Source organism: Ochlerotatus camptorhynchus, unplaced genomic scaffold (assembly GCF_037179485.1).
Source record: "Ochlerotatus camptorhynchus isolate MF236.1 unplaced genomic scaffold, CSIRO-AGI_Acam_v1.1 ptg000141l, whole genome shotgun sequence".
In the NCBI taxonomy this organism is placed as follows: Eukaryota; Metazoa; Arthropoda; class Insecta; order Diptera; family Culicidae; genus Ochlerotatus; species Ochlerotatus camptorhynchus.
This window is the reverse complement of record NW_027040631.1, coordinates 2,312,168-2,324,374: the sequence shown is the minus strand read 5'-3', so window position 1 is coordinate 2,324,374 and position 12,207 is coordinate 2,312,168. Positions and strand designations below refer to the sequence as shown.

General features: G+C 41.4%; 1 protein-coding gene across 1 annotated transcript in view; it reads right to left on the bottom strand.

Annotated features, from left to right (window-relative positions):
* Positions 1-9,060: 9,060 nt before the first annotated feature.
* LOC135700747 (probable G-protein coupled receptor B0563.6) overlaps positions 9,061-12,207 on the bottom strand; it is a 155,584-nt gene continuing 152,437 nt past the window's right edge. The window contains exon 9 of the mRNA XM_065221376.1: positions 9,061-10,507. Within this exon, the coding sequence (XP_065077448.1) occupies positions 10,175-10,507 (333 nt within the window). The 3' untranslated portion in view covers positions 9,061-10,174. The remainder of the gene's footprint in view (positions 10,508-12,207) is intronic.

The following is a 12,207-nucleotide window of genomic DNA, read 5'->3' as shown; positions in this document are numbered from 1 at the left end:
GTTTCGAGGGGTGAATCGACTAGCTTGGGACTGAAGAGAGTACCAGAGCCGAGCCAAAAAGTTGAGCACGTTATTTCGGGACCTTCTAGTCTTAGAGTTACCTCTATGTTTCTACCGCAGCTTAACACCTTGTACATCATTTTTGTTTAACACAATAAAAACAACCATAAACAAACAAGAATATCCATCTCTGAAAGCACGCCCTGGACCCTATTTTCCAACTTTCCTTTCGCAAATATAAACAATTAACAACGCCATTGACGTCAACAATGATTCCGGCATCACTGCCAGACAGATTGATATGATCCCTATGTTCTTTTTATTCCACGATTGCTACTGTCAAATCGACCAATCAGCAACTGGCTCGGATTTGACAGCAAATTGGCTCGAAATCGCTACCCGATTGTCAAGTCCCGTCCCAGCAAAATGCTAAGCTCTATCAGCATAAACACAACGAATCGGGTTAAAAACAAATATGTATGAATAGAGAGAGATCTTACGAATGGAATACACAGTGATGTATGAACCAGCTAAGAGACGCAACGGTAGGAAGGAAAATTATATACTTTACAACAAAAAAACAACCAATTCAAACTATATTCACGTATTTGATAATTACATTCGTGTTGTGTTGGACAAACCCGATAACAACGGAAAAAACTAAATTCTTGGCTATGAAAACAAGAATACGGACATACCTGCGCAGGATTTAGGTTCCGTGAGATGCAATGCGATGCGATGTGATGCAACGGCGACGGATGAAGCGGTGATGGCGACGGATGGATCGGTGATGGCGACAGATGGAGCGATAATGGTGGCCGGAGACCTTACCAAGGTCCTAACGATGGCGACTGTCGACTGTCTCGGAATGGCACCGATCTAGCTGCGGAAATGGCGTGCAGCGACGAAAAGTGACCCGTGTGCGGTATGGCCAAAATTAGAGGTGCGGAGGTAGTGGCGGCTGGACGGAAGGCTTTCGATTTGCTTTCTAGAGAGCTGAGCATCGACGGAGTCGAGCTTTTCCCGGGAGATTCGCTCCGCGGAAGAGAGAGACCAACGTACCGTCGCACGGCTTCACGTACTATGTTTCCGCTTTGACCGCCCGAGATGGAATGAAATCTTCTCCTCTTTGGTTAAAATCCGAACCGAGGTACGCGATTGGCTTCGTAGTCCTACGGTCCAAGCTCTCGAATGTCACGGTCCCCGGGGTTGTAACGGGATGGGGACCTTACCGACGGCTTTTGGCGACCGTCGGGAAACAATTCGCTAAGCAGAAATTTAGCGTCTTCACTCTCCTCCGTTTGACTACCTACGAGAGGCGGGCCTTCGCTGTGCACACGGGTCTGATCCGTCCTTCACGGACGAAAAATGTGGCTTTGATGACGCCACGAAGCCAAAGTTCCGGCGATGATGACTGCCGAACTCGTCAAAAATCCAGCCCGTACAAAAAAGCCCGTTGAACGAGCTGTCCAACGCGAAAAACACGAAATTACAAAAATGCTAATGTTTAAAAGTTTTTTACAAATTACCTTTTTGTACGATAAAACACTAAAAACGCAGATGTCTGCAACGCAACTACTTTGAACAGTACAATTAACCTATACGTACAAAAAACACGTTAAATAACTGAGCTGGCTCAATTAACTCCTTTTATACTAATCACCTTAGAGTACGTAGATTACTTTCACAGAGTCCACTTTACGAACTTAAAAACCGCGTCACACACATCTGCTTTCCAGCCGATTCGTTAGCGAAATGGACGAGATTAGAAGTTTTGTTCCCCAAGAAACCACAGGTTTTCTTCAAGATAAAAGGATCGGATATGGCGCGAAAACATATGTCGATTAGCCATCTTATTTATGTGTTCATTTGAATCCTATCTCTTTCGCGTATTTAGCAATTCTCCTCTTTAGCCATCTTATTTATTGTTCCATAAAAAACGCTAGCTTGCTATAAAACCTTACAAATGTATATACAAAGCTAAATGTAAAACATAGCTTAGACACAAACCAGCTTCTTCGCACAAGATTACAACCTGTATAACAACACCATAGAGGTAACTCTAAGACCACTGGGTCCCGAAGAAAATCATTATTATTTTTGGCTCACTCAGTACCAGAACAACGGTCCCAAGCAGTCCCAAGCTATTTCACTCACCCCTGCATGTTCTGCATGAATCCACACACCCCTGATGTTATCTGTCAAACTTTCATAGCGAATCAAAACAAACATAGTGTAGTAATAGAATTTCAACTAGAATAGGGTACGTTAATCGTTTGCTTGGGACCAATAGGCTACTAAAGTGGTGAGCCAATTTAAAATCGTTAGTTTCGTATTGATTGTTGACAACACGTGTTACCTAATATTTACAACTTATACAACTCATCCCTAATATTTACAAATTCCATTCTTTTCCACAATCTTTACCGCCAACTCAATTGAAAACAAACGCACAGCGTTACAAGGTTTATTTGAAAATTTTCCATTTGTCAAATTTAAGTTAAAATTCACCAAATGGAACCAAGAATGGAATACAGCCTTAGTATAAAAATAATGTTCATGTTCATAGTTCGTCATACAAGCACAGAGAACAGACGTTGAGGCTCGAACTAAATTTCTGAAAAAAATAACTTGTGTAAAGATTCATATTCGACTTAAGGCCCAAGCGCAATGACAGCGGCAACGGCAGCGGAAAAGCCCGATCTGAGTAAGCCTACTTGTCGGATTGAAAACTAGTTACAACCAAATCGACTTCGGTTAGGCATCTTGATGTCATTTGTGACAACTGTCAAACTTTCCGTTTCCGTTCCGCTTCCGCCCACATTGCGTTTGGGCCTTTAAGCGCCACTAACGCCGACTTCCCCACTTAAAAACCCTCTTTGACAACATGATGGCACTGGTGTTGCACAACTTACACTAGACACTAAGTGCCGGTAGCGCCGAGTTGTAATTTTCAACCGAAAATTTATCGATATTTGTAACCTGCGTGTTACAATTTAACTCGTTTTGAGTAGTTTTTCCGCTGAGTGTAATTTAGCCGTGTTTCACATGAGCGTGTGCCATGTTTGTTATGTTATGTTATTGTTGTCATTTCACGGTCGGCAACGTACTCACCGAGGTACTCACCACTCGCTCACCACTATGCCTTCGTGAATAATTTTAATTTGTAAATTTTGCACGTTATTTTATTCAAAAGTTAAAACAATCTACCAAATGGTTCAGAGCCTTAAAATGTATCGTGCCCCAAATAAAATTAGGCTCCAAAAGCTCCTCCCGCTGCAAAAGAAGGCGAAAACATAATCAACATGACAGTCGAGCGTGGCTGGAGGACGAAGGCGGACGAAGGCGGTTTTTTTGTTATTGCGGAAGATTGTGACGTTGTGAACGATAAATGAGAACAATTCGAGCCACGATGGAGTACGGGTGTTCTTCCATAGAGGTAACTCTAAGACAAGTAGGTCCCGAAGAAACGTGCTCAACTTTTTGGCTCACCTCTGGTACTATCTTCGGTCCCAAGCTTGTCGAATCACCCCTCGAAACATAGGAAAAACCAATAACCCCTCATTTTATCTGTCAAACTTTCATAGCGAATCAAAACAAACATTGCGTAGTACTAGAATTTCGACTAGAATAGGGTACGTTAATCGTTTGCTTTTGACCAATAGGCTACTAAAGTGGTGAGCCAATTTAAAATCGTTAGTTTCGTATTGATTGTTGGTTCTTCTGCTCGGAGTCCTATTATCGTTTTTAAGTCCCGAGAAAGTGACTCCAACTGGGAGAAAAATTCCCAATCGCGTCGGGAGTGCAAGTACGCATCTTTCCAGTGCACCGCGAGTGAAAGCCGGCTCCGTGGCTGCGAAGATCACAGTGCTGTGCTGATAAAAACAGTGCTGATAGCACAAACGAAGTGACAGACGGAGCGGCTCGAAAACTTTGGTGACGCACCTGCTATTGCAATTTTTCAGTGTACCACATGGCAACACCACTACTACTGGATTGTAGCACATGGCAACACTACTAATGGATTGTACCACATGGCAAAACTAAATTTACTATAGAATGTTTTGGTTCTATCTCTTTCACTCTACTCTAAACTGAAATGCATAAAAAAATGACAAAATGATACACTCTTTGCACACTGTCAAAGATCATATTGCACACAAAATCAACTATGTTCAAATCAAAACAAAAATACTAGCCTCAGCGTTGCCAGATATACCGATTTCTCGGTATTTATACCGATTTCTAAACTATATACCGATACACAGATAAGGTTCCTCAGAATACCGATTTTTAAAATTTTATACCGATTTATACCGTTTTTTTTAAATAATCCAAATTGCGCTCAAACTTCGGAGAAAATTTTTGTGAGAGACTTGTATCTTTTTGAATACCTCATATTTTTTGAGCCTTCAAAATTCTAAACAATCATCTCTTACGATGCCTTCCCAAGTAACATTGCAAGTTTTATCACGGTGTTAAAGCATCCTACAAGTCTAATTCATAGTCTACAGAACCCTCATAAAACTCTAATTGTTACTTGAGTTATGCTTGCATATGTTATGTTTGCATTTCCTCACTGTTTTTGGCTACCTATCAATCGAGAAACAGTCGATGGCTCTTTCCGGTAATTCCTAGGGAATCGAGAAAATTTCTTTAATTATAATTTAATATATTTTAAACATTATTTAACTTCCGGAAGTTTTTATTCATTTTTAAACTTTCTGAAGTTTCATCCAACTTTCCCTGGAATTTTCTTCGAAATGTAGTAGGCCACGCTTGAAAGCTGACGTGTTTTTCTTTTGCTGCGTATTTTTCGTCACCGCATTGAAAATTTTTTGCTTTAAATTTGTTAATTTGTGTTTTGAAATTAAGTTTCAAGTGTTCATAAAGTTATCATTTAGTGACATATCGTGTTTTGCCTGTGTTTGCCTTGAGTGACTCGGTTGACCTTAAATCTAACCTCCAAAATCTACGACGCAGCTTCAGTTTCATTGTTCGGTGCCGAAAATTGCCTGCTGGGAGCCCGGTTCTCCGAGTTCGGATGCCACATTTTCGACGTGTAGTTCTGTTCTATTGAGAGATTCGTCACCGTGGGCGATTTTGAACCCGGTCGGTTGATGAATTATTCCGGAAACGTGTTGATAAAGTGTCAGCGAGTTTTGGTGGTGATTCGGTGGCCGACGTTGCCGTGAATCAGCAAGTTTTCCGCTTGCAAAAGTGCTCGGCTACTGGTCTCTAGCCGGTGTCGGAGATTGCGAGTAATATGAAAGATGCCTCAGTGCATACGCCCAAGACTGAACGGGTGGTAGATGGCGGCCGCGAAAGGTTCCTGGGGAAAGCACCAGACGTGAACATCCTCCCAGATGACCAAGGCAATGCAAGACAATTTGTGTTCGTTGAAGTAACTATTACGACAAAGATGAATCACAAAATGAGATGCAAAACGTAGAGAAAACTACGGAACCCATGGATTGGAGGATCAAATTAACATGGTGAGACCAGTCCAAATACATTTCACAATTAAAAAAAAAACATAAACTAAATACGTGCCAGGATACTAATATCCAATTGATAGAGGTAATACATACATGCGGGGCTTATTGTAAGTGAAAGCAACCTCAGAATGGGCGTGACTCTCCAGACATTCTGAAATGGGTTGCTGTATCTACAATAGATCTATCACCGCCTAACTCCCGGACTAAAGCTGCCTACAATGACCATAAATGCAACATTGTAGAGAGAGTTCTTCCATAATAACACTGCCGGCCAGTGGGGGTTAGAGGGAATACACACACACACACACACACACACACACACACACACACACACACACACACACACACACACACACACACACACACACACACACACACACACACACACACACACACACACACACACACACACACACACACACACACACACACACACACACACACACACACACACACACACACACACACACACACACACACACACACACAATTTCCCTGGAATTTTCTTCCACCTTACCTTGGAAGCTTCTTCAGCCTTCGCTCGAATGATTCTTTCATCATCTTCTTCCGTTAGTTTTTTTTTTAACTTTCCTAGAGTTTCAGGGATGCTATCAGATTTTTATTGCGGATCCACACTAGCTGCAGGCATATTTAAGAAGTTCTGAAACTTCAGAAAAGTCCAGACTTTTGTGTAAGTTTCGATAAATTAAAGACAGTTTCATTAACATTAAATTTGAAAACCCAGAAATTTCAGAAAGGGCCAATGAATTCCAGTGAACTTTAGGAAACATCAAAAATATTTTGGAAATTTCACAAGACCAAAGAACTTCAGGGGGAATTTAATGGTTTTCAGGAACTTTAGTAAAGTTCAGAGAACATCAGGACAGATCAATTAATTTCAATGAAATTGCTGAAATTACAAAGGAGTTCCGAGAAACTCAGGCAATTTCCACTTCAGCAATCAACATGCAAATTTAGGAAACGTAAGGGAAGCTACATGCACATTAGATCATTGTGAGAACATTTTATGGGAAGTTCTATGCTTTTTAATGGCAGTGTCGATAACTTTTAAAAATTTAAAAAATCGGGAAGATCAGAGAACTCCAATGTTGATGTTACAATAAATTCAAAAAAATTGTAAGAGCAGTTAAGAGATTTAGTAATCTTCAGAAAAGTCCAGAGACCTTATCAGATGATTAAAGATATTCCGGTAGTCTTATTATAATCAGGAAAGTTTTGAGCGCTTCGAGGATGACCAGAGAACTCCAAATCAGCCCCTAATTTCAGGAAAATTAAAAGAATTTTTAAGGAATTTCGGGGAATTATGGAATATTCCTAAAATATTCCATTTCAGTAAGGTTCCGATAACTTCAGAAAAATTTCGGAGTCTTCAGGGATGTTTTTTGAATATCAGAAAAATTTCCTGGATCATTAGAACATCCTCCAGGAATCTCTTTCTTCCGGAATTATGTTCTTGTTTCTTTCGACTGTTCCATTAGCGCTCTGGCTTCCGACTTTCTTCAGATGTTTCTTTCAATCTACCTTAGGAAGTTTCTGCCAGCGTCTCCAGAAAGTTTATTTCGTTTTCTCAAGGAAGTTCAATTAATTCTCCCAGAAACTTCTTTCGTCTTCTTCTGGAAGTTTGACCATAAGCCAAAGGTTTTTTTGTTCAACTTCTATTGGAAGGTTTTTGCGAGCTTCTTCTGGCTTTCCCTGGAAATGGCTAATTCTGGACATTTGCTTCCGGTTTTCGAAACTTTTCTGGCTTTGTATGGATGTGACATCCGATTTTTTTTCGATAGTTTATTTAAATTTTCGCCACAAGTTTCTCAATTCGTGTCTCGGAAGTTTCCCGCAGGTTTTGCCAGCTTTTCTCTAACTTTATCCAGGAGAGCTTCTTTCGTCTTTCTCTGGATGTTTTTTTCCATTCAGAAGCTAATTCAAACATTCCCCGGAGTTTTATTCTGGGATTTTACGATCATAGTTCAAAAGCTTAAATTTTGCTATGATTAACGGCTTTCTCAGTCTTAAAACACTGCAATTACCGAGGCAATTACAACGATTTAATCTGCCCGACATTTCGGTCGTAGGTTGTGGCTTTTTTGTTTTATCGATGTTGTGGTTGATTTTCCGTATTTTGGTTTCATTTAATGATATTTAATTGAAAAAAAAACACTACTTGGTCACAATTTCGATCACCTTTTGAGGACACCAATAATTAAAAAAATTAAATTAAAAAAATAGAGATTTAAGGCTGAGAAAGCCGTCAAACAAAGCAATTCTCCCTAAATCCCAGTCGTCACCATCGTTAAAATTTTCGCTTTCAAAAACGGCAAAAATATAAAATTAAATAAATAATAAATACCGATAAATACCGATTTTGTAATACCTTTGATACCGATTAGCTTTAAAACCATCTGGCAACGCTGACTAGCCTATCTGGTGGCTGATGGCATAAGCTTATAAGAAAATTCTATTACAGCGAACCACAGTATTTTAATTGATTTCTTCGCTAGTGAGTCGTCTGTCACTTCGTTTGTGCTGATAGTGTAGTGAAAAGGGTGCCGTATCGTAATTGTGGGAAGCAGGAGCTATTCGCTTCAAAAAGGATCCGGTAAACACCCGCCGTCCTGACTGCGGTGGCTCAGCCAATAGTGCCAGTCTCGCCACCGCAGTTAGTCGTCAAGCAGAACGAAGCAGGCAGTTCCAGAGGTGAGGTCGCCTGGGCAGAAAACACTGTGGTGTCTGTCGGGGTTGCCTATGGTGAGTAGGCAATCCAGTGATTCGTCACCATCGTCGCCGGGGGCGTTCCGAAAAAGGAGCCTCGCTTATCCCCCCGCTAAACGCGAAGGACCGCTGCTAGGCAGCCAAAAGTGAGGCCTTAACTTACATGTCAATCTGAGGGGTGAACCATTTAAACTATGGCCAGCGCTAAAAGCTGGATTCAACAAAACTTCATTGAGTAGGCAGTTCCTCAAAATCCATTCTCCAGGACGATTTGGAGTTCTTTTGATTCCATGTAAATGCTGTTTTGAATTTCATATGATGTGTTTAAAGCTCTGCGAGCATTTTTGAATGCATCAAAGATCAAAATTTCTGACTAATTTGTACTAGAACATCCCAAAAAATGGAATTCCATTGTTTTTACATTTTTGTAGAAGTACGCCAAATTCGTCCAAAAAGTGTTAAAAGATCCTAAACGCATAACAAACCATTGGAACTGAAAGAGTTTAAAGGAAGACTGATGCATGCTTTCGGCACAAGAAAAACACATCGAAGACGGATATTTTTGTTTGTTTTCAAGACGAATTTGCGAGTTTTCTTTTTTATTTGTTGTATATTCTACTAGTTAAGTACAACATTATCATCATCATCATCATCATCTTCATCTTCATCGTAGTGTGGTTGTTTCGAATAGTTTAGCTTAAAATCGGGGAATTATTTACATGTACAATGTTGTTATATTTTCTCATCTCTTGTCCGTCGTCCGTCCTGTCCTGCCACTCGCTTACTTTTGGGGGCCTCAAAACTGGTTATTACCTCGCAATTTCATATATCATGTCTTATTTACTGTTTAAATCAATTCTACATTCCTTTCCGTTTCGGTTTTACTTGGGGTTTTCATTTCCATCAACATTCCAATATGTGTGTGTGTGTGTGTGTGAATGTAATTGTTTGTTTGAGTGAGTGTATAATCATATAATACTTCTTAATGCTCTTCAATAACTGGTTCAGAATTTGATTCTCTAGTTCATTACGCACACACTTTTGAAAGCATAAAGGTATTTCCTTTTTCCGGCTAATTTTCGCCACGTTTCGTGACTTCTTCCATCCATATTTATCGCATCTAAATATGTAGACTCTAACAATGACTTTTCTTAATTTTTATTTGTTTTTGAGAAATGGCACCGTTTACATGTGTGATTTTCTTTTCTTCTCCTCTCTATATTAAATACGCGCTTAGCGTTGTATTCAATAATGTTGTTAATTAGTGTATATAAATATAAGTATATGTAGAATGTAAAATTTTCGTCTCTCATCTGGTTGGTTTTCCAATTGTTTTCTTTTGTTTTAAACTCTAAATCGTATAGCTACAATACGAGGGGTAGAACACTGCTTTTTTGGGTTTCCCTTTCGATATCGGTACCGGTTCGATTCGAGCAGGAGAGAAAGCAGCTTTCTATATTTACAGCAACATCGATGAACTAGGTTTAATGGAATCTTACCTCTTAAACTATGCGGAGCGATCAACTCCAATAAATAATCTTGCTTTAACGTTTCTGTGTTTAACTGTCGTCGCCACTTTATCGGAAAGATGGCGACTAGTTTTGGGTCTTCATCTTCATTTTGTTAAGTCTTTTTCGAACAATTTTTTGGGGAAAAAGATTCGTACAATTCCGATTTATGTTGAAGGGCGTTTGTTTTTTTTTGTAAGTGGCAATCATTGGGGATTGAGGTTATGGACGATCGTCGCGCATAGCCTCAATTCTCACAGGGCCTCTTCTCACTTACATGAACCCTCAAACGTCCACGGGCGGCGGTTCATCGATCGCGTCGGCATCTCCTGCTCCGGTGGTTTCGATTCCTCTGGTTACGATCCCGATCCCACTGGAGATGCTACCGCTGCGACTGACGGAGCAACACGTGCTACTTCCTCCGCCACCGTTGGCGTAATATCATATGCTGCTGGACCGGCCGTTGGCTGTGCAGAAGCCGGAAGTGGTGGTCGTCGTCGTCAGGGTGATCTGCGTGGCCTGCAGGTGCTGTGGGGTCGTCGTTGCCGTCGTATTTGGTGTCGTGGCCGTTAGGAGGTGCTGCTGTTGCATCGTTGCACTCGGCGAGAGGCGCTGGCTTTGGATCGAGTTCGGATGGAGGAGCGATCCGTTGCCAGGGGAATTGCTGTTTGCTAGGCGGCGCTTGCCATTGGCATGGTGGTTGTGATGATGGTGATGGTGGTGATGGTGATGACCGTTGAGCATCGATCCGGGCGGAAGGTGTTTCATCGGGAACTGTGGAGGGATGGAAGGGGATTCTATGTTTAGCAACAGTACACACTGGTAGAAAAAGAATAAGGTGGAACGATAGACTAACACTAGTACCAACCGGTGGATACTAACGATTAAAAATTGGCTCTTTACTTGACTAGCCTATTGGTCCTAAGCAAATCGATTAACGTACCCCATTCTAGTCGGAATTCTAGTACTACACTATGTTTGTTTTGATTCGCTATGAAAGTTTGACAGATAAAACGAGGGGTTCATGGATTTTCTTATGTTTCGAGGGGTGCATCGATTAGCTTGGGACCAAAGATAGTACCAGTGCTGAGCCAAAAAGTTGAGCACGTATCTTCGGAACCTGCTGGTCTTAGAGTTACCTCTATGGTTCAACCAAATCCGTAGGGAACGTCCGGAATCACTTCGTGAACGTCTGGGTTAATCGGAATAATTTAAAGAACGCATGGAATCCGGAAACGTTTGGAATCTCCGTCGGGAACGTCTGGAATCCATGCCAAAACCATAGAGGTAACACTAAGACTAGAAGGTCCCGAAGAAACGTGCTCAACTTTTTGGCTCAGCTTAGGTACTCTCTTCGGTCCCAAGCTAATCGATGCACCCCTCGAAACATAGGAAAATCCGCCAACCCCTGATTTTATCTGTCAAACTTTCATAGCGAATCAAAACAATCATAGTTTAGTACTAGAATTTCGACTAGAATGGGATACGTTAATCGATTTGCTTGGGACCAATAGGCTAGTCAAGTAGTGAGCCAATTTAAAATCATTGATTTCCACCGGTTGCCAAAACCGGTTGCCAAGAGCTCGGCGGGAGAGTTTGGTATTTCAACAGTGAAGTTTGGAATCCTTGTTGTGAATGTCCGGAATGCCATAAATAACTAAAGGCCCAAACGCAATGTGGACGGAAGCGGAACGGAAACGGAAAGTTTGACAGTTGCCACAAATGACATCAAAATGCCTAACCGAAATCGATTTGATTCCAACAAGTTTTCAATCCGACAAGTTAGCTTACTCAGATCGGGCTTTTCCGCTGCCGTTGCCGTTCCGCTTCCGCTGTCATTGCGCTTGGGCCTTAAGGGAACGTGTAGAGTACCTGTCGAAAACGTCTGGAATCCATATTGGAAACGTCCAAAATATCTATGGAGCTACGCCGAAAACGTCAAGAATAACTTAAAGAACGTCTAGAATCCAAGTCGGGAATGATTGGAATACCCATCATTAACAGCTGGAATTCTAGTCGGGGTTGTCTGTCATATCTGTCTTAAAGAATGCATTGAATTCATGTAGGAAATGACTGTCATCCTCGTCAAGAACTTCTGGAATCCACACAGGAATCGTCCAAAACCTCTTCGGGAACGTTTAAAGTGCCCTACGGAAACGTCTGGAATTTCAACCGGGAACGACTGGAATCCAAGTTGGGAACGTATTTGTGGTGAACGTCTGGAACCCCCGCTGGATCTGTAACCCCCACCGGAAACGTCAAGAATTACTTAGGAAACGTCTGGAGTGCCCGTCAGAACTTTTGGAGAGTTGAAACGTCTGGAATTCTAGTCGGGGTTGTCTGCCAAATCCGTAAGGAGCGTCCGGGATCACTTCGGGAACGTCTTGATTAATCGGAATCATTTCAAGAACATATAGAATCCAATTCGGAAATGTTTTGAATCTCCGTCGGGAGCATTTGGAATCCTCGCCAAA